Source organism: Talpa occidentalis, unplaced genomic scaffold (genome assembly GCF_014898055.3).
Source record: "Talpa occidentalis isolate TD23 unplaced genomic scaffold, MPIMG_talOcc4v2.1 talOcc4.7, whole genome shotgun sequence".
NCBI lineage: Eukaryota > Metazoa > Chordata > Mammalia > Eulipotyphla > Talpidae > Talpa > Talpa occidentalis.
In genome coordinates this window covers 102,432,129-102,454,702 of record NW_023605083.1, presented here as the reverse complement: position 1 = coordinate 102,454,702, position 22,574 = coordinate 102,432,129, and the positions used below count along the sequence as shown (strand labels likewise).

Below are 22,574 nucleotides of genomic sequence, written 5' to 3'. Positions count from 1 at the left end.
CTCACACAGACACACATTCCCTCCCAAGAACTGGGAGGCCTGCAGAGACCACAGGCCACAGGGAGTAGGTGGCCCAGGCAGGAGGTCTGTATGCCGTCTCCCTAAAGTCTCCGTGGGTGGCACAGGCTCAGAGCAGGGTCCCCTCACAACACTGATTCAAACCTAGATCTAACACTCAGGACAGCACCACACAAAGCCAACCCAAAGGGGTTCACAGATACAGCTGGGGACACAGATGGCAACCACCAGAAAGGCCCTGGCCTCATGCCAGGAATAGTGGCATAGCCAGAGCACACCACATGATTGGGGCACTGCCGGTCCTTACCCCAAAGACAGAATACTGTAACCACAGGACTCTCCTGCTTTCTCTAGCCAGCAGGTCGGGGATGCCAGTGTCACACAGAGAGCACATCACTACCCATTTCATCACAGTAAATGCCATGTGGCCATCTACCACAGCAGAGCAGAAAACCCTCTTTCCCAGAGCAGAAAAGACACTGTGAACTTCAAGGCAACTTGCTTGTCAACAGGAAGAAAAAGCAAAGTCAAATGAAACTCAACAGGAAGAACTAAACACGAAAGGAAAGCCAAAGACTGAATCCCCAGGGTCTCCCTGGTGGTGCAGGGGTTAAAGTCTCAGCACTATTAAGCTAAAGCCAGCCACTGCAGCACGAGTTCGATCCCCAGCCAGGGAGGTGACCCACATGGAGAGCAGACCTCTCCTGTCTCCCCTGCTGCTCCCCTCAGCAGCGGATTTCAGTAGATCTGCCTATTCTGTTCCCTACTCTGTCTCTGGTGAATCCTCTCACCCCCCCCACACCTCTGGCCTACACCCCAGTTCTTGCATGCATAAATTAATAAATCTTAAAAAACAAGATTGAATCCCTAGCAGCAGTCTCTGGCATTGAGGTCACGGACACAGATTGTGACTGTCAAAGACGTGCACCTACTTGTTCCTTTCTGTCTCCCTCTCACCTCAGGTCCTGAGTCAGGGCCAAAGGACAAGAGCCCCCAACCATGCTGCTCCCTGTGCAACAACCCACCCTCGGCCCCATGCTGCCAGACTGGAGTGTGAGGAGGAGAGCACCCTGTCTGCAACTACAGGAGTCACACACCCAGCTGGTACAGGCTCCTTGTGCCCCATCAGGTCAACGTCACAGTCCACTCTCCACAGGAAGTAGGGAGCGGAGAGAGTGTGCTCCCAAATGCTGGCTTGCACATCAGTGGCCAAGCTCATGCTCCATGTCTGTCCCGTGCTCACAGGACTGCCTGCTGTCCTGACACCTCAGTGGGTCAGACAAGAAGGACAAACACTCCTGTGGGTTGGAACTGGCAGGACACACAGAACCTCATCCGGCACAGGTGACTGCTGATTTTGCCAACTGAAGAAAGTGACTCAGAATCAATTTATGAGAAGGTTTTAGAAATGCCACCTTCTGCTAAAAAGCCCAACATAAAGCAACTATTTGGCACAACAGACCAGCATTCCAGAAGGAAGGCCCCCGGCCATACTGAAGGTTGTGGGACAGGCACTGGGGTGGGTGAAATATCAGTCTCCTCTTGAGCCACACCATTTCTGTGGAAATAGAGCCCAAGAGGATTCAAAACAGAAGAAAAACACCAAAACTACTTAAAGGAAAAAAGAATATGCACTGGAAGCACATTTTTGGGGACTCCAGAGGGAGGGTATGGAAAAAAATTCTGTAGGTGTTTTACATTGAAAAAGAAATCAATGTTCTGGGTGTTTTTTTTAATTGCACCAATAGTTATTTTTAAAACAATAGTGCCATCTATCATTTCCTGTGGTTACCCACCAGGTATTTAATTCACAAACAACTCAGGGACCCCTTCCGCACTAGGAGGAACTGGGTCTGGGATGCCTGAGGAGCCGCACCCAGGACCACAGAGAACAGGCCACGGCCCATGAGCACAGGCTCCAGAGGCACCCGCCTTTGCACTGGCCAGCAGCCCCTCAGACCCGACAGCGAGTAGCCACCCTTCTGGGTCCATCTATCAGAGCCAGCTCTGTCCACAGTCACACAGGGCCTACAAAGCTTATTCAACAGACACCACACCTTGAAGTCAAATACAAATGTATGAAAAAATGGACAAATCTCCATGAGTCACAAAAGTGGTGAACTCTTAAGTCTCCTCTCCTGATAAAATTTTCAAATATCCCTTGACAAATGTCAGAGTTCACATGTCTACATTAACAGGCACAAACAAGAATACATGCTTTAAAAAGGCAGAGGCTGCCCCTAAGGTAAGATCCCATTCTTCTAAAGACCATGTTAGTATATGCAGAAGAAAATCAGACATTTAAATATTCACCAGTCTCTTGAAAATAGTTGCATCTCTAGAGAGAGTATCACAGGAAATTTCCTGTCTTGTATTTTCTAATGTTTGAATTCTGTAACTTTACACTGAAGTGATAATTAGAAAAAAATATATAAAAAAATTAAAATTTCAAATTAGCAACCTCAGATTAAATTCATATTCTCAAGGGTGATGAACCTATGACAATAATACCTCCATTGTAATTTTTAATTCAACCAAAAAGGGAGTATACAGATGCGACAAAGACCAGGAAGAGAAGAAAAATGACAATTTTTAAAATTTTAACCAAGACTAAAGCAAGTTATGCTGATGAAATTCCAAGAACAGGGAAAGAAAAAGCATTATTGAGCAAGAAAGCAGCACATTTCTTTCTCATATTACTTTGAAATAACTGGCATGGATATTACTGACTGGCGAGTAGCAGCCAGGGTTCCAGGTTCAGGGGTTGTCCCTGACAGAAGGACACCGTGAGAGCAGAAGTGAAGGAGAGGAGCCTCGAGGAGATGAAGGACAGCACAACAGCAAATCTGGAGACAAGCGCTCACCATGCTTTGCAGGGTTCTTGCTGCCCAAGACAGGGATGTATGTCAACCTCAAGAGAGCAACACCCAGGACTCCATTCCAGCAGTGTGGGGTTAGTGGAACATGGGGACAACTTCTACAGCTATGGCAGCTGAAAGGCCTGGTAAAAGGAGGTGGGGGTGGGCAGGGCCTACCTAGCATGTATACACACAAATATTTGCATGCATATACATGCGTATCTAGACACATGCACACATACATGCATACAGACACCCATGTCACACACCATGTATGTGTAGGTGTGTGGCCAAGAACAGCTGCCTATGCACATGCATATAAACACGCCTACACATATAAGCATGTACATTCATGCAGATACATATACATGTGCACACAGAAGGAAGGGGTCACAGCTCATCAGCCTGGGGCCCTGGCCCATCTGCTGTCACCCGTGTGTCATCTGTAGGCATCTAGATAGATAGATGACACAGTGCTCCATGTGTTCCCAGGAAGGCAGGCTCCCACTGATGGCATCTGGGGCATACCCTTTGGCTCTCACCCTCGGGGTCAACAGCATCCACACTCACCTCACCTCACCTACAGGCACACAACTCCTGCAAGGGTACCCTAAAGAGCCAAAATCCACATGCCCCACAGTCTATCTCCCCCACTGAACTTCATCTTCTAAAAACAAACGTTTCTCCACTTTGTACATTACAAAAAGATTTCTTGGTGTGTCTTTAGTTGCATTCCTTTGATTTGTTTAGTGAGGGTTAACGTCTATGGACCAATTCTCTACTCTATGAGCTGCATGTTTTTAGATTCTCTGCCATTTAAAACTCTGACCTGTTTTAGTTTGAGGGAAGTTTTGTCTGTGGGGGAGGGTAACTCTTGTTCTAACATTGACCACATGACCCACCAGCCATCACCCTGTGCAATAAAAGCCACTGGTTTTCTGAGTGGACTCTCCCACTCTGATGTCACTTACTCTGAGCCATGGGAAGCACCAGAGGTACAGGCATGCCCACAGGGAGAGCAAGTGTGCACAAATACTGCAGGTGTGCCTGAGGGGAAGGTACACCTAACCAGGGGCCCCAGCAGGCTCCTCCACTTGTATTCATGTCTTAGGGTCCAGCACTACACATATTCCTATGGTCAGCTATGAGGACTAGAAGCCCCAAAGTTGGACTGTCCAAAACCTCCCCTGGCTAAAGATCTGGACTCCAGATACCTGCTTCTCCCCAGGGCAAGCAGCACCAAGATCAAGCAATGCTGGGATTCCTCTAGTCAAGGGCTGATCAGAGCAAATGCAGGAAGCTTCACGGGGCACTCAGAACAGACCTGAGTCTGGGCAATGCTACTTGGGTGAGGGGACCTGGGTAAGTGGGACCCCTTACAATGCAATGCAACGCAACCTCATGTGGTAAGTCTGCCTGGCCTCTTCACATGCACAGTCAGCTGTCCCTATTCTGTCTCAGCTCAGACCTCGAGATCCCAGGCCTTTTCAGCCTGGTGTTTCCTTTAGAGTCTGACCCCCTACCCCATGCCATCTATGTGCCCACCAACACACTCAATGGTGAATTGTAAGTGCTCAAGAATAGCCTAGCTGAATCAATGGATGACTCCTGTTCCTCAAAGCTGGTCTCAGTGCACAGGGTAGAGTCAGGAATCCAATGCAAGTCCAAACCACAGAGATTTTAAATAAAAGAGCGACTCTCCAGTCCACATGTGGCCTCAGGCCAGGCAAACTCATCCAACCACAGACTCCTGGCTCCTGCTGTGCCCACACATCCCGTGGTACAGAGCCCCTCACAGCAAAAGGACACCCAGAACCAGGTCTGCCCCTGTTCTGCTGATTCTTGACCCAAATCCTCCAAACATGGGGTCCATCCACTCTCTTCTCTTCCTCCCTCAGCTCTAATACTTGCCTCTTCTTGTTCTGACAAAAGGGAACAGATTCTGGGAATGTAAGACAAGTTGAAGCACAAAGCTCATCACAGAACCTGGATTCCAGCCGGGCACACATCCTGCCTCCTTCACCATTGTCCCTGCATGCAGATGGCAGCTTCCAGGTTCCTCGGGCCAGGTGGGGTACAAAGGGATGCCAGAGCCCAGAGGTGGGGGGAAACACGGGGGGCTCCAATACGGTCACACAGCCAGAACCTCATGGAAGAGGTGACACATACAAGATGTACTCTCAAGGGGTCCCACTCACCCAGGTCCCTTCATACCTGACACACAGTTGCCAATTCATGGGCAGCAACTAAACACTCCTGCAACCCCACTGAGGGAAGACGAGGCTAAGCCTCCTAAACAAGCCTCCTCCTAGCTTCACACACACCACCAGCACCCAATAAGCCACATGATACATTTCAAGACACCCAGTGGATGTCAGAAACCCCATATATTTTTTCCTATGCATACATACCTATGATAATTAATTACAAATAAGGCACGGTAAGAGATTAGCAACAATAACTAATATTAAACTGAAAAGCCTAGCAATGTACTATAATAAGTTACATGACTATAGTCTCCTTCCCTCCCTCACCTCCACCCCTGCCTCTCTCTCACAATATCTTATTGTCGAGTATTCTGGGACTACTGTCTGGCTTTATGTCTTACTTCTACTATGTTTCAGTCCAGGAGGAACATTTTTAATAAGATGAACCAAATCACACAGATACTCTCGTCTTGCTGACACTAGCCCACATTTGGAAGAAAACTCACAGCATTTGCAGTGGACAGACCTCTGGGCATGTGCCCATGAACCAAAATTCAAACCAAGGAAGAGAAGATACAAACACAAACTCTTCCCTTTTTTTTAATCAGGTTTCTTAGAAACAGAAGGTATTTAAGGAGAGAGGAGGGCTACATTTATATTGTTTTCATTTATTCTGAAATATCCCTCTACAGGAGAGTTCTAGTCAGGTCTGGAAGCTTCCTAGGGCTTTGGTTGGGTGAACAGTGTTATTTCAAGAGTCCTATGAGCAGCTGAGTTAGGATTCAAGCTGTTGAGGTGGTAGGAGAGAAAATTCAGAGTTCTCCTCGACCCAGTAGCCAGGGCTCTAACTTGAAATGATTTCCGGGGTACAGTCAACAGCCAGTACCTATACTCACCACTTTGAGAGGTCAAAAAAATACCCAAAACTCCTGCCTCGCAGGGCAGTCCAAGACCACGGGCTGGTAGCAAGCAGACGTTCAACCCAAGCAGTCCGAAGGAAGCGTCTTTACCTCTTCTCTCCCTCACATTCAAGAAGCCCTGGTCCCAGCACAGGTGACTGTCACCTACCTGCAGCAGACACACCTTTGAGCTCAGAGCCACAGGCGGCCAGCCAGAGGCAGCTTCCCTGGGGAAATGACCACACAAGCCCAGCACGGCCACCACCCACACACTCACTTTGCAGCTCCACTGCCATCGTCGTTGTCAGAAGAGGATGAAGTGGAAGAGCCTGGAAAGTAGGCCGAGTCCACGTGGTTGGGGCTGCCACTGGGAGCAGGGTTGATTGGGGACGACCGTTCATACAGCGGGGTGTGCTTTCCTTCCTGAGGAATGTTGCTGTAGTTGTTCTGCTCGGTCTGATTCTTTCCACTTGTCTCCAAGGTGAGAGCTGGCTCGGTGAGGTTGTACGGGAGTGGACCCTGACCCGGAGCCCCTGGGCCAGGAACCTGGGGGGCCTGTGGCAGAGGGCAGCAGTCAGGAGCACGCACATGCTGCCTATAGGACCCAGCTCACTTGTCTTTCAAAAACCATGGGCAGCCATTTTACTTATCGACTCAAGAGTTTAGATTATTTAGCATAGGTTAAAGGTTAACACAGGCATCCAGCCAGCTGCCCCCACTGTTCTGGGAAGGAGCAAGGTCTTACCATGGGTTTTGCTTGCAGAGAGGTCTGTGGAATGTTGAGCATCTGAGGGGGGACATATGGTGGCACTATCCCAGGCATTCCGAATGGATTTGGTCTGGCTGTTTCACCAACATGGAAAGAAAATAATAAAACAAGTGTTAGTGGGACAGGGTGGTAGCTGGGTTTCTGACCTCTCTGTCTTATACCTCATTCCTCCTTGGGGCCATCTGCTAGTCCCACATCTCAGAAAACCTTAGGAAGTCTTGTTTAACAATACACGTAAACAGATGAATTACAGTACCTAATTTTCTGATGGTCTATTTTATATACTGGGGCTAGAATACTTTCTTTCAAATACTTTCTTACAATACTCATTTTCAAAAAAAGTTTGACTAACTTCTCTGTACTGTTTTCATTAATTTCCTCAAAGGCCTAAACTGTTCCACTCTTTACCTTAACAGGCGTGCTGACTACTCGGTTGCAGTGGTAACACTGTCAGACCAAAGAAGAAAACAGGGTCTAAACACCTCCCACCTTCCATTTTTGAATCAATGGGAGTTAAAACGCTTGACAAATCGGGTCCTAGCACGCTTCTGAAGATAGAAAGTAAGGTGTGGCAGTGCAGCCTAGGCTATTGCATGTTTTTTGTTAAGTAAACCATTATCAGTTTATACATTTTAACATGCATTAAGTACGAGTCATTTGGACTCTGGCTCTTAAAACATAAAAAATGGTGTGATTTGCACTTCACATCCTCATGCTAACTGGGAACAGCGAATGAGAATAAAGTCACAGGAGAAAAGCTCAAACACATCCTTTAATTTGACACAGCTGTCAACTCAGTCGTAGGCCCCGGAAACTCCAACCATGATGCTTGGTCACCAGATAGACCTGAGAGGCCGGGGCTTTACGCAGCCAGCCACATAGAGCCAACAGGTGAGCAGGCCCTAGACACCCAGCGAGGAGGATGGGTATGGGCCTGATGTAAAAAATGCTTCAAAATAGCGCCTATTATCTATTAGTGTGATAAAAACAAGGAAGGAGACTCCTCAGAGCTTGTTCACTCACTGAACCATCAGGCCCGAAGGTCCTCAGGGTCGGATCATGAGGACAGGCCACGAGGAGGGGGCTCACATGAGACCCCAGAGTGGCTGCAGCAGATCTCGGGAGACACAGAATACACAGTGCAAGAATACACAACAGACCCACAGGAGCCCTCACAGTCACACGATCTCTTCCTTAGGCTTCTCTGAAAAGCAGAACAAAACCAACCAGGAATCCTGGGTGCCAATGTCCTGTACAGGAAGGTTCCCCACCTGTAAGTCTGAGCCACGCCAGTGAGAAACACACACCCACCAACGCTGTTTCTCTCGCATTGACACAACAACAAAAAGAAACACATTTAATTAAAAATAAATAAAAAACACAGCACTGCAAACCTTTCCTCTCATCTCTGAAAGAAAATTCTCTTGACACCTCACAACAGGGCCCCTAAGTTGAATCCAGTCCTGTGGAGCTGGGTGGTCACAGTCCTTGGCCATTGCTCCCCTCCTCCTGGCCCTTCAAGGAATCTCGAACTCAGCAGCCACAATGCCACTGCTGCCCCTGCCTCTAAGTGGTCAAGTTCAGAAATGCTCAGGTCTGATACAGGCTCAAACACAGACGGAGTCAGCTTCCACCCTCTGCCAGATGGCATGTGTACAAACTTCCAGCAGTATACACATACATACATGTACAGGCAATCACAGGGAGATATGTGCACCCACCTCATGAGCACATGTGCACTCACACACAGGAGACATCCCTGACCAGGTGGTAAGTCCACAAGGTCGAGACAGGTTTCCCCGCTCATGCAGCAGTAGTTTCAAGTGAAGATGAGCAATTTTGTTGCAGTCTATTTGGCATTACATCCACAAACTTCCTGAAAAGCATAAACTTCCATTCAAAGAAAGCTATATTCTTACTTAAAACCAAAGATTTCCAAGGAAGAAATATATTCTCTAAGATCATACAGCAATCTTGACCTCAAATAAACCTCTGAGAATCCACAAAGCTAGTTACTATTCTATCAGAACTCGATCCAATAAATGAGTTAACTTGTCTACATTTCTCTGAAGGCTGCAAAAATGCCTCATCAGCCAGGGCCTGCCTGAGTGCTGCATGTCTTCTTGTGAATCAGTCCTTGTTCTCAGAGCCTGGAGCAGCTAAGCAGGGCTATTGTCTGACTTCTGGTGACAAGGACCTCCCTCAGAAGTGGCACCAGGACAAAGTGGAGAAACACCACCAACTCCTCACTCTTCCTTTCACGGCACTCACCCAAAGAGCTGAGTTTTTGTTTAAAAAGTACGCAGGCTCAAAACAGAGGCAGGAGAATAGTGTTTAATAACCATATGAAAAATATTCTCATAATTAAAACTTTTTTTAATATAAAAGACTTCTTTGGGAAACCTGAGAAGGCAGCACACTGCAGTCCAGGGGCTGTGCTGGCTGCGTGGGACCAGACATGCCACTCAGCCTCTCCTCCATCACTTCAATCCCAAATGGAGAGCACAGCCCTTCCACATTAAAATAAAGCGGATTTAGAAGCTCTTCTGAGAACCAGTCAGCCCCAGCCTGGCCCTGGCCTGGCCTCGGCCCCACCTAATAAACAATCACCTACTAGTCACACACTACTGCTAAGATTTGACGTTGGACAAAACAAAGTGACATTTGGAAAATCCTATGCAGATAAATGCTGACTTATGTGTCCCAACTCTGAACATGCTGGTACAAAGGTACAGCACCATTCCCCTTCACTTGATGCCTGGGTATATCACACATTTTGATCAAATCCACTCAATCCTGGGTTCACTTAATCAGAGTCTGAATCACTGGTATTAAATAGCTTGTCCAGCCACAGATTTTAGAAATAGCAAAAGGCCTCCCTGGTGACCTAGGAGTTAAGTCTATCACCACAACAGCCCACCTCCACAGCCTGAGTTCAGTGCCCAGGGAGGGAGCTAATGCACAGGGCACAGCAGACCTCTCCTGCCTCACCCGCTGCTCCCCTCAGCAGTGTGCCGCGGACCATTAGCCCTAAGGGTCACTGCAGGGGGAGGTGCAGCAGCAGTGTATTTCAGTAAGTCTGCCTGTTCTGTGCCCCACTCTGTCTCTGGTGAATGTTCTCACCTCCCACACCTCGGCCTGCACCCCAGTTCTACGTAAAAATAAATAAAAATCTTTAAAAAATAGCAAAGATGTCCATCCTAAAAGAAAGCCCACCACCTTTAAGGTCTCTGACAGACTGACCACTCATTTCTCCCCCTGAACTGACCATGGAGAAGCCACCCAGAGATCCAGCCTAAGCAGTATGTCTACCAACTTTAAAACAGACAGCAGATGAAGCAGGATGTATTTTCAGTTCTTCCTAAATGATAATTCTCAGACTTTTACAAAAATGACCTTTTAAAAGCCCAGTGAGCCTAAACTACATCATACCACATCAACTAAAATAAACTCACTAAAAAGTGAATGAAAGGTCACAGGGATAGAGACAGAGTCCATGGCTCATTTGGGGAGTAAAAAGGACGCCCCAGACACATGCACCCCCATGGCTCTCGGTGGTACCCACCCCAGCAGGGCTCTGGGAAGGGATACCAGTACCAGTGAATTCAATGTAAAAGATACAGACTGAAAGCTATGAATGCTGCCCACAGGGACTAAAGACAGGCTGCCCTCATACTCTGAATTCAAAGAAATTAAAAGAAAATTAAAGACAGAAATGGAAAGCCAGAAAATCCAAGAACACTATTTTCTGCCCATATAACTACTGCTCTGAAAACAGGAAATTAATCTCCGTAGCGATCTGGGAGGTGGAAGCTAGCCCTACAACCTTATCGCCACAGACTAGGCCTGTGTGGTCTGCTTTCTACGCATACATGGATAAACCCTACAGAATTACATTTTCTTTAAATCGCAAAATTCTTTGTTCTACCTTTCCTTCCGAAATTTCTTGCTTCCTTTCTAGAAATGATATAAACTCCTCGAAAAAACCAGCTGAGAGTCTCCATTACTCTATGTGTGGCCTCTGTGCACACCTGATTAAAGTCTGCCAGTTTATGGGCCAGGACAGGAGAGGAAAACTATCCTTTTCCCCATCTGGGTATAGCTCAAAAGCACCAAGTACAGAATAACATACATGATCTTAGTATTGAAGTGAACATCATGTATGAGGTTCTTATTATTCTGCATGTATGAGGTGAGAAAATATAAATACCTGTTCAAAGGATCCACAGGAGTCAGACAAGTCTAATAATGTTATTTCTTTTAAAAAGAGAAAGATGTGAAGCAAAGCTGTCATTTGTGAAACCCATTCAGTGGGTACACTGCTATGCATGATGCTGTCCTTTAGGCTTGGATTACATTTTAAGTTTTACAACTTAAAAAAAAAAAAAAAAACTTAAGTAAAAACCTTGGAAATGTGGATCTAGTAAAGCAAAGCTATAAAATTGACTGTACATAAAATGTCAAAAACTTAGTGAACTATATAGTACAAGATCATATTGATTACCTGGTGATAATAAACACTTTTAAATTGATTATCGCCAACAGCAAGAAAATTGAATATATTCTAGATGATGATGTAGGATATTCTAGTAGGAGATGGTTAAGCAGATAAGCAAACACCCATCCTGCAGAGCTTCGGCCAAGCTTTAAAAATACTACAGCAAATCCACATGCAGTGACAGGACCTCAAAGGTGTCTGCTGATTAGGAAAGGAGCAAGTTACCCCACAGCTCGAATAGTGGGTTTGGCTGGTCCAGAAAAGCCTCAGAGGAGGTACCAAGATACCTGGCTTTTGGAACTGGAATACCCCATGCACAGGATATCAAGAGAAAGCTTCAAGTCCCATGATAATGCAAAGGCCCCATGAAGGGGCAGCAAGGCACATCCCAGCAAGAGGCAGAGCCTGGAGAGCAGCAGTCATAGGGGTGGGGGTTTGGAAGGGGTAGGCAAGGGAGTTTGTTAAGTGTGATGGTGTGTCTGGGTCACCTGACATTTTAAACCCGTCTGATAGATAGGAATAAAATGGACAGTATGAGCAGTAGCAGCGTGAGCGTCTGTCAGAGCCACTGCGACAATGCCAGCACAAAGGAGTTGGGCCCACAGAGGAAATGCCCCATCTCTGAGCATGCCCATCAAAACAGCCACTCACCTGTCGCACCCACCCACCAAGTCCATCACCTCTGCTACCTCTGTCATGACCAGCAGCAGAAATGCTGGGCTTGAACACACAACTGAGGCTGTCACCTAGCTACCATCTGAGGACAGTATGAGGAAATGATTCCACTTAGGGACTAATCTTCTGAACCAACAAAAAGGCCAGATCTTTTGCAATCTTGGGAACAGGCTTCATTCATTACATGAAGTAACACAGCTTAAAAACAAAAAACAAAAAAACAACTGGAGGGACGATTTCAGTTTACAACTCTGTAAAACCCCAAGAAAGCAAATCCAACTCAGGAGGATAGGTATGGCCCCATGAAAATCAAGCAGGCTCAAGTCAACAGCTTCTAATAATTTTTATTTCCCAATTCCAAATATCTGCGTTAATTTGGTCTTCTGTTTAAAAAAGCAACAGGAGAGGATACACAAATCCCCATTTATTAAGGCATTTGTAGACAGAGGGTCCTCCACATCTGGGAGCTTCTGCAAGAGTATCCATCCCTTAGGATTTCATAGCCCTGCTTCCCTCTACCCTAAGTCTCTAAGTATTCTATTACTCCTTGATAGACTCAGGGATTCCTACTGAGAATCTCAGGAAGCTCGGCAACACTTACTTGCATAACTACAGACATCCCATTTCAAAGAATAAACTTACAGGAGCACCCAATGAACATTCAGTCCCTGGATACACACAGAATCAGAGACCTGTCACTTACCTAAGTAAGGAGGTGGGTGAAACGCCATCGGCTTGCTAGAGGCTGAGTAATAGCCGATCGCTCTCTTAAATCGAATCACTTTGTCATCTGTTCTAGACTGAAATCAACACAAGAAAACCTTTGTAAGTTAGCATACTACTGGTGGTGTGGAGTAATAAAGTCTTAAAATTCAATATATATATAATGATCTGCAGCTTTGCAGCTAGATAAGAGTTTGAATGTCATTAAAATCTTCAAGGAAAATCAACATATTATTGAAGAAAGCAAATCAAACAATTCTCTCAGAGCAACAGAGTCTAAAGGTGCAGGCTTCAAAACTGTGCTGGGCCGCAGTGGTTTGCTCTCTGTATCCAGCAAGTGGACAGCAGTTTACTCCTCAGAGAATGCACAGGGACCACACAAAGTCTCTTCTATCGACCCTGACCCAAAAAAGGAATAAGAAAATCCCTGCCATCTCCTGAAAGGACCTAAAGCCAGACGCATGGCCCACTCGACAATCTGATGCCTCTTCTAAAAGTCTTGTCACACTACACTGGGAATGCAGGGGTTGAGGCCTTGCCTCAATCAGTCCACCTTAAAAACTCCGCATTCAGGCCAGAGGGAAGGCAGGAGCAGCTAGGAGAGGAGCCAACTTTCCCAACCAGACTGGAGGCCCCTGGTCATGCTGGCACCATCCACACCCTGTGCAGAGGCCGCCCCCACAGCCACATTTCACCTGTGAAAGCTGGAAAACATCTTTAGCAATGGCGTCCAGGTCAGAGGTGTCCTGAATGTTGCGGACATAGTCAGCCACGGCCTTGATCACCACATCGCAGGGAGGCAAGACCAGCTGGTGGGCGCGGACCTGCGGAAACAAGCACAGGAAGCAGCAGGTGAGTTCCCATCATGGCCTGAAACGCTGGGAAATCTGCTCTGGGGCAGAATCGTCCCAGCTGGGAGAGCAAAGCCCCACTGCTGTGTGCTGAGGCCCTGGTCTCCCTTTCAGGTGAAGAAATACAAGTAGTGTTTCCCTCAAGGAGTCCAAAGAGCGTCTGGCAGCCTTTCACTACTTTTGAGAGGTCTGCACCCACTCGTGGTTAGTACAGGGAGGCCCTGCGCCCACCATGGCAAGCACAGCTGAGAGAAGGCCTGGGCCCCACACACATCCTTCTATCAGGTGCCGCCAGGAGGCGGCCACCCTGCCAGGGCCCAGCGCAGTGAAAGGCCAAGGTCAACTGAGTAAGAGGAAGAGATGCCCCTAACCAACATGCTCAGGGAAAGACACCAAGTAAAGGGCAGGAATAATGTATATCATAATGGAACAGCTGATACCAGGGAAAGTAAACATTATTTTTTTAAAAAATGGTTTGTGCTGAGCTTTTTCATGAAAACTAAAAAACATGGAAAAGGATATCTTCATTTAGTAAGATTTCAGTTATAAATTATAATTATAGCACATCTTTGTTCTTAGAAACAGATGAATCAGGTACTTTGTTCCCAACCAATTAAAAAAAATTGAATGATGGTAAGAAAAGACATCTTTAGTTCTATTTAGTTATAGGGATAAGAGGGCAAAAATATCCCAGGGCTCTGTGCCCCCAGGGCTGCCCACTGGGCGCTGCAGGGTAGAAAGGGTTGTTAGCTGCCTGAGGCCCAGCCTACAGCCTAGACTTTTGAGGGGCAGAAATTGCTCCTTCGACATGGAGAGGGGCAGAGCCTTCAGTGATTGGGGTGTGGACTTCTCGGTCAGTGCTGACTTTGACCATGGAGGAAGAGGCCTCCACAAGGGAGAAATAGCAGGGAATATTGTTGAGTCTCCATGAGGAATGAGGCTCTGTCCACACCTTGATTTTTTAGTTCATTCAGAGAGACCTATTTTGGACTTGTGACCTTAGAACTGAAAGATAATAAAACTGCTGTTTTAAGAGACCAAAGGGGGTAAAAAAAGAAAGAGGAGAGGAGAGGGGGGGAGGGGAAGGAGGGAGGGGAGGGAGGGGAGGGGAGGGGAGGGGAAGGGAGGGGAGGGGAGGGGAGGGGAGGGGAGGGAGGGGAGGGGAGGGGAGGGGGGGGAGCAACCTAAGCAAATGGCACAAAAATGACCTCTGAAAAGACATATACTTACACTTTCAGGGTACTATCAGATGCATAAGAGTAGACTCAATTTCCTTTTTATAACACAGGGTTCCCATGTCTGCTGCCACCCCTGTGTCCTGGGGAAGCATCCTTCTCCCTTCATCTGCTCACTAGCACTCGTGAGGGCAAGCCCCACCTGATCAGTACAGGACCACTCACACGCTTGCAGGTGCTGTGATTTTACAGCAGGGAGCAGGTGGTGTGAGGTCTACACCAGCGAGCATTCCCATAACCCAGTGAGGAGAGTTCGTACCGTCCCTGCGGATGAGCTGCCACCATCCCCTACGCACAACACCGATAAATCCCACAATTAAAGTGTCCCTTACCGTCTGAGTGGATGGTTAAGGCCATGGGGCCTGAGTCCTTCCTCACATCCACCACTGCCCACACCTTCATTTCCAATCCAGTCTCCACATCCACCCTCTGCCCTAGGGCAGAACCTGGGTGTCCCCCAGAACCCGTTGGCCCACTCCTCACCACCAGGCATGATGAAGGGCCTCGCTGTACACAAAACAAGTCACAGTGCAAGTTTCAAAAGCATATTGCACAGAATTCCTTAAGTGGCAAGATCCCGAGCATTTGGATATGGATGTGTTTATAAATATCCAGCTGGTTATACTTTCCGCATCCCTGACAAATTTAACTTATATTTTCTTTAGAAACCTTGTTGTGGTGTGTCTGAGTAAAATCATGCATTCCTACTGGCTAGAAGACTGAGAACGAAGAGAACATTAAATGCGCAAACAAATCCTTGAAACTCCTAACCACCTTAAATACTCTAAAATGTGCACACAGGTACATGCTATACAATATAAATATACATATCACACACACATGTACATGACAGGTACATGACATAAACCATGCATGTGAAGGTTTGAGAAATTTCAACTGAGAAAAAGTGCACCAAGACTGCCGACTCACAGAACGAGCCATCACCTTAGTCCCTAAATCTCCCAAAAGATGTTCTGTAACAGTGTCTGGCACTCCCCCCATGACAAACCCCACAGGAAAGTTGTAGCAATCTGCCCTATCTATTTGTAAAAACCAAACACTCAAATCAAATAAATGAAGTCTTCACTATTTAGGAAAAGGCCTCAAACTATTTTAATGAAAGTTCCATTTCTTCTCCCTTTTTTCCCTTTGAGCAATTGTTTTTAATTTAGCTTAAAAGTTTAACATTTGAAGCTTATAAAAGTCAATAAAATGCAACTTATCTAAATTAAAGTTGGAAACATATGTACTTTTTATGTCCAAGGGTATAAAGTAAATTCTGTTTATTTAAAAAGCAAATGTCTATGATCAACTGCCTTTCTTATGGTACTTTGTAGTAATCTGGGTAATTGTTAGTTACTTGCTTTGCAGGAAAGGAAACAAAAATTTGGAGCTGGCCTCCAGAGATGGTGTAACCTCTTTGTTCCAAGCAGGATAATTAAATAATAAATAGATCCTGTTTGTATGGAAATTAATGATAACCACCTCTTCCTCTTCTGGGAGACTTTCACTTTCAGCATCATTTTCCCCAATAAGCTATTTCCTGCTTAAATGGTTATGCCAGCAGCCTCCCAGGGGCCAGAATGGGAAGGCCCTAGGGATGCCAGGGAGGACAGGGTGCCCTGCTGTGAGCCTCTAGCATCTCCAGAAATGGGAGACCCCATCCATGCATGAACCCAGCCAGTAGATGTAGGGATCAGGAGGGACCAGGGGAGGTGTGATGAATCAGGAGCAGGATGAAGTCCCTAAAGGTCCCTACAAGGCACCCTCACCCAGCACGATGGCCATCTTATACATGATTCTCAGTATCTATGTATTTAGTCAGAAGTGGTCCTGAATCTCAGGGCTGATATCTATTTATTATTTCATCATTTTGTGAGGCATTCAGGGGGTTAGAACAACTGCATAGTAAAAATACCTAAACCAGGGCATCCCCTGGTGGTGCAGGCGGTTGAGCACAGTGCTATGAAGCTGTTCGCAGCCTCTGCAGCACCGGTTCAATCCCAGCCAGCCGGCGAGGGTCCCACATGGCGGGGCGGACCTCTCCTGTCTCGCCCGCTGCTCCCCTCAGCAGTGTATTTCGTCAGTCTGCCTGTTCTGCTTCCCGCTCTGTCTCTGGTGAATCCTCTCACCCTCCCACACATCTGGCCTGTATCTTGGTTCTTGTATAAATAAATAAATAAATAAATAAATAATTAATTAAATAAATAAAGATAGAACACCAAGGGCCTCCCCTGGTGGCGCAGCGGTTGAGTGCTGGGCTGCGAGGCTGCCCACAGGCTCTGCAGCGCCGGTTCGTTCCCAGGTCGCCGGCGAGGGTCCCACCAAAAAAAAAAAAAAAAAAAAAAACAAACCACCAAAAAACGTCTTCCACATCTAAAAGCACAAAATAAGGTAGCTGCCCAGAGAATCACTCACTTATTACAATTTCTAGTGTTTCACTGCTTGTAAATTTCAAGTATCGTTTTTGATTACACCCAGGAAGTCATGCCAGCTCAACCCAGTGGTGAACATGAAGTGGAGATGTGGGAGCCTCTCACCCGGCTATTAAAACTACATAAGCTTCCTAAGAACCCAGCCTTCACCTTGTCTCAGGGTGTCCACACATGCTGCCAATAAGCCGATGAGCACAGCACTGCGAAGTCCACCTGACCACCACCTGTCCTCAGCCTGCATCTCAATACTATAGCGCAGGCTGCAGGAGTGGAGACTACTGGGCACGGCACTGCAAGAAGGAAAGCTCAAGCCAAGAGAGCTGCAGCCAACAGCAAACAGAAGGCTTTTCTCCTTCAGGGACAAAAAGCAAAGCAAACAAGTAGTTTCTAACAAGAGGAGGAGAAGCCATAAACCCCCACGCTAAGAACTGCTAGAATGAAAAGGAAAATGTTCAGATAAATCAAGAATGGATGGAAAGACAGCAATTCCAAACAGCAGGACCAAGGTGAGAAAAGCAGGAAGGGATTCTCTGGGGACTTTCAGGATCACTGAAAGTCGTACTATAAAAATTCCAATTTGACACCAACCCACAATTACAACTGTTTGCAGGGGGGTAGTTTTGACAAAACCTAGAATTTTACAGACAAAAGCTGATTCAGGACACCACTGCACCTAAGCGCCATCTGAGGGGGGTTGGCCCTTAGCCAGTGAGGACCAGAGCTCCACCTACTTCCCAGCCCCCACTAACAAGGGGCACGGTGCCGTCACCCTAACAGTGCAGACTGCTGAGTCAATGAGCCAGCAAATGGAGCAGGGAACCGAAGGCAGCCGCTCACAAGGGCAGTGCTCACTCCAACCCACTGGTTACTAGGATACTCATATCAAATCGTAAACCTTCCCCTTTAGAAAATCAAAGTTAAGTGTTCAGCACTTTCACAAACAGGAAGGAAAAAGAAAGATAAGAAAATAAATACTTATCTACTGTTTATGAAACAGTACAAAAGAACCACTGTTCTAATGAATTTGTCTTTATCATTCAAGAGCATTAATGTCTTAAACTATTTTATAATTTTAGAAAATGATCAACGTCATCAAACTCTTCTAAGATGTTGATCTGAGAAAAAGATAACTATATGATCATTGAAAAAATTAATATTTCTAAGAAAATCAATATCTAAAAACTTGTGCTACAGATTTCCTTCTACCGAGGTAAATGGCATGAAGAATTCCTCTAGGGAAATCCTAAAGGCTTTTTTATATTTCCCTAAAATACAGGTGTTGGGAGTACCATAATCCAGTGGAGTGTCTTATAAGGCAGTGCAGGCCCTGAAATTAGGGGGAGCATGAGACTGCTAACTTGGGAATTTCCTTCTACAATAAACATATATTATTCAAGTAATGGTAAAATCCATAGTTGGTTACAAATGCTGGAAATTAAATGAAACTGTACCTTCAGAGAGGCAAGTGGATGTTCTGGACCAAGCAGACTCCAGTGGAAGGAGGCCAGGTCTTCATCAGGCAGGATGTGGTTTCCTAGGAAACAAACAGGAGGTGAGAGTTGTCCTCAAGGGTCCTCGTGGGTACAGAAGGTTAACACTGTGGCCATGGTCTGTATTCTGCCTCTACTCGTCTTAGACTCTTCAGCGACTTTTCTAGGACCACTTCGATTCATACACCACATAAACTTCCACGCAGAAACTGAGAACGGTTCTCTATCTTTTAACTTAAAGCAAATAAATGGACACAGGCAACTTCTTGGTGCTGCCAAGTCTGACACAGATTTCCAGTACAGAGCCAACAAATGTTAACACAGAACAAACGGCATAAAACTTCTCAAGGCTGTATTTATTAAAATAAACACCAGTTTGCATAAGATCAGTCTGATAATGCCAGGATGCCAAATACAAGTGATTCAGGTTTTCAATTGTCCACAAGACAACTGTGGTTCACACTGCGTCCTGGGAACTTGGTTCACAGCCAAGGCTGGAATCTGTGCAGGTATAAACTGTCTCTAAGTAAGGTTAAGTGACAGAGATGGCTGCTCGTGCCAGGAATCAACACCCCTCCTGTGATTTCCACCAACGCCCACAACTAGATGTGAGAAAGCACAACAATAGCAATGAGAGCCTTTAGCCCAGCACCCATCACCAAGGTTGCCTATAAGAAAGAACCAGACTTGGGTGAGAACTGACACTTGAGGGACACTCTTCATTTGCAGCACTCAGCTACCTGATATGCTGACTTTGGTATCTTACTTATCCCTGTAAAATTTGAAAGCAATGTTCTTAAGTAATTCTGTGATTTTTACATTATGATTGAGTCACCTACACAATGAGGTGGCCGCTTCATTAATTAGGGCAAACAAGATGAGCTCACCTGCAATCCTGCTACCTCATAATTGATATAAGTAACACTGATTCCTCACTTAAAACACCGTCCATAAGTTCTTGACTATAAAAAAAAAAAAAAAAAAAAAAAAAAAAGTTCTTGACTATAAACAAAATGACCCAGAACAAAACCAGGTCCTAGATAACATCGTTCCACATGAGCCAGGGCGGCTTTTTTCTCATCATGTTATAATGAAAGGACATTATTCAAGGACCTGTTGCTCTGTTCTAAGCACACAAACACAGGAGACAGAGACACGAAGCCACCAAGGTCCAGGAGACATAGTTGAGCCCTAACATCCAGGCTTTCAGTAATTCCTCTCCCCTGCTAATAGAATGCATAGAACTTTACTGTGGGATAAGAAACAAGAGTCTAAGATTTTTGGCAACAGCTCTCCTGCCCGCCTCTCACTATGTAGGTGTTTCTTTTCACCAACCTTTTCCCTTTGCAAAGCAGCAGAGGCAACTCCTCCTCCCAAGACTGCCCGCCTGTGACTATGAAAGTGTCTCTTAACAAACCTGTCCCTTTCAGGGGTAACTATTAACCCAATTTCAACATCACTAAGAGTGTGTTAAAAGTCAAGCCACATACTTAATGAATATGCCACCCAACATTCCCAAAACAAAGTAACTGTATTTTCTGCTAAAAAAGGAAACGAGTAATAATTTCTCCCTTGAGAACATGGAAACGTGTACACAAAATTTAAATTAAAATGCTCACCCAATTAAGAGTTTACCTATAACACCCCTAAATTTTCTGAAGAAATTCCAAGCCTCCCATTAATTACTAATTATTCAAAATGCTGTTTTTCATGTATTTTGAAACTTCACAAAATAATCTAGCTAGGTGAGTATGAGGTGGCCTTATAGCTAAAGAAACATACTCAGTGCTTTTTAAATAAGATAAACAAATATCCACATCTTAGGTAACTAAGGTGTCCATATTCTAAAGGCATATGATTTTCACATTAGTTTAAAGTCAATTATATGCCCAGCAAGTATATCAGTAAAAATGAGACTTTTCATAGTGTGTCCATCCATATAGTCACTTCTAACATCAGAGAAAACATCCTTTTACACTTCCGTATTTATTTGAAAATATGAAAGTACGTTTAGAAAATATTTTCAATTCACCAAATCCCAAGTCACAAGCGTTTCCTAAGAAAATGGACAGAAAACAACTAATAAGTTAAAGATGCATATTGGATATTAAATCCAAATAAAGGCAATTTATAAAATCAGTAACATGTTGACTGGTCATTATACCATTTGAAATGCTATCACCAAATAATCTGAAAACCTGTGGATCCCTCAATCTGATTTCTAATTTCACAAAACATTTTTGGAATATTTCTAAAACTTTGATAATTAGTAATTTCTAAAAATAACCCACAACATAATCTTCCTCTTTAAACATGACCAGATTGGGCTGCTAAACTCTAAGAACACAGATTGAGAAAACATAGTAAGATCCTACTTTATCTGGAGGCCACAAGTCTTTCTCAAAGTGTCAAAAGAGTCTCAGTCAGCCCCTACACTCACTTCAGATCATGGGTACTAATCACAGAAAAGCCCTGTCAGAACATGTTGCTTCTATGAACACAGTTTTTATGAACTCAGAGAATTACAGCTGAATGTTAAAGTTGCTAGAGACATACATACTGCAAGTACAAGAAAAGAGAACCAAAAGTAACTAGAAACACAGTCAAAAATGGTATAGGTGAATATATTACCTACTAGATACTAATTTTTAAGTGAAATAAATCAATAATTAAACCTCAGGTAAAACAAGATTTCATCCTTTCTGGATATTTTATCGTAAGGAATTCTGTCAAGGGAATTTTGTAAGACATTCATACATGTACTTAAAATGGTGTTGGAAACAAGTTAAGATGGTTTTATTTCTATTGTTTAAAGTAGTATGCTTTCTCTTCACAGCACGTTTCCTCCTTTAGTAAACATAATTTATGCCCGAGATTTAAATACCTAATTTTCATGGTGAGACTGTGTTAACATTTATGACTTTTAAATGATACTTTCTTCAAAGTTTAAATGACTCCATTCAAAAAATTAGTTTTTTAGCCTGGGCAGAATACATAAATGAATACTGAACAAAAGCAGCACTCCAACCACTAAACTAAAAACTACAAGCCGTGAGGAAGGCACTAAGGAACACTCCAGCACTGAAATGGTGAGAGGTCACTATGTTCCAGGTGCGGCATGTCCCAGGGTCTGGCACTCTTCACCACGCGCAGCAGCACACCCCCACCTACCTAACAGGGCAGCAAAGATGGGGAAGCGGTTTGGGTTCAGGTCCAGCTGCTTGGCCACCTCGTGCATGAGATACTGGCTGGTGGTTAGGCTCTTCCCATTGCGGCTCAGTTTCAGGGCATGGGCACTGAAGTAGTAGGGGATATTGCACAGCGCGTAGTCAGAGTCATATGCAACCAAGCCGTGGAAGCCATTTTCTCTGCAGAAACCAATCACTTCTTGATGATGGTCCTCGATGCTCTGAGCGACCTGCCAAGGGAGAAGCACACTTCATCAGAGTTGTCTGCCACAGCATGTGCTAAGTCTGCAGAATCTGCACATCCCAGATGTGGAAAATGTCCCTCCCTACCATGTCCCAGTGTGTCATCATAAAGTGTGTGGTACAGTGCTCAACAAGAAATTTCAGTGGGGAATCATCTCTGAACATGACTTATGACCCCATTTAGCCCATTTTAATTTCCAACTTCTCAAGTTCAAAGACTGCAATACTGGAAAACACACAAAGCCAGCAACCCCCTGAGATGGTATTTCAAAGATTTCAAAAAGGATGGGGGGTAAAAAGAAACAGAAGAGGAAATGAAGAAGTATAAAGGAGACAGAGCCACCTTCGTGAAACCAAAAACACTTTCTTCAAAGTAGATCAAGTGAGTCTCAAATAGATGAAATAATCACAAGGATTTTGTTTTTTACACAAAAGTATTATTCATCACCCATCTGCTAGGTATTTCACACACTACAGCATGCAGT

The 22,574-nt window shown here is 45.1% G+C and overlaps 1 protein-coding gene across 2 annotated transcripts in view; it reads right to left on the bottom strand.

The window, feature by feature from the left end:
* FAM120A (family with sequence similarity 120A) overlaps positions 1 to 22,574 on the bottom strand; it is a 103,976-nt gene that overhangs the window by 40,092 nt on the left and 41,310 nt on the right. For both annotated transcript variants that reach the window (XM_037493559.2, XM_037493558.1), the window contains exons 2-7: positions 21,830 to 22,076; positions 18,620 to 18,702; positions 13,343 to 13,471; positions 12,628 to 12,724; positions 6,728 to 6,825; positions 6,260 to 6,537 (exon numbers count right to left, since the gene is read on the bottom strand). In XM_037493559.2, the coding sequence (XP_037349456.1) occupies positions 6,260 to 6,537; positions 6,728 to 6,825; positions 12,628 to 12,724; positions 13,343 to 13,471; positions 18,620 to 18,702; positions 21,830 to 22,076 (932 nt within the window). The remainder of the gene's footprint in view (positions 1 to 6,259; positions 6,538 to 6,727; positions 6,826 to 12,627; positions 12,725 to 13,342; positions 13,472 to 18,619; positions 18,703 to 21,829; positions 22,077 to 22,574) is intronic.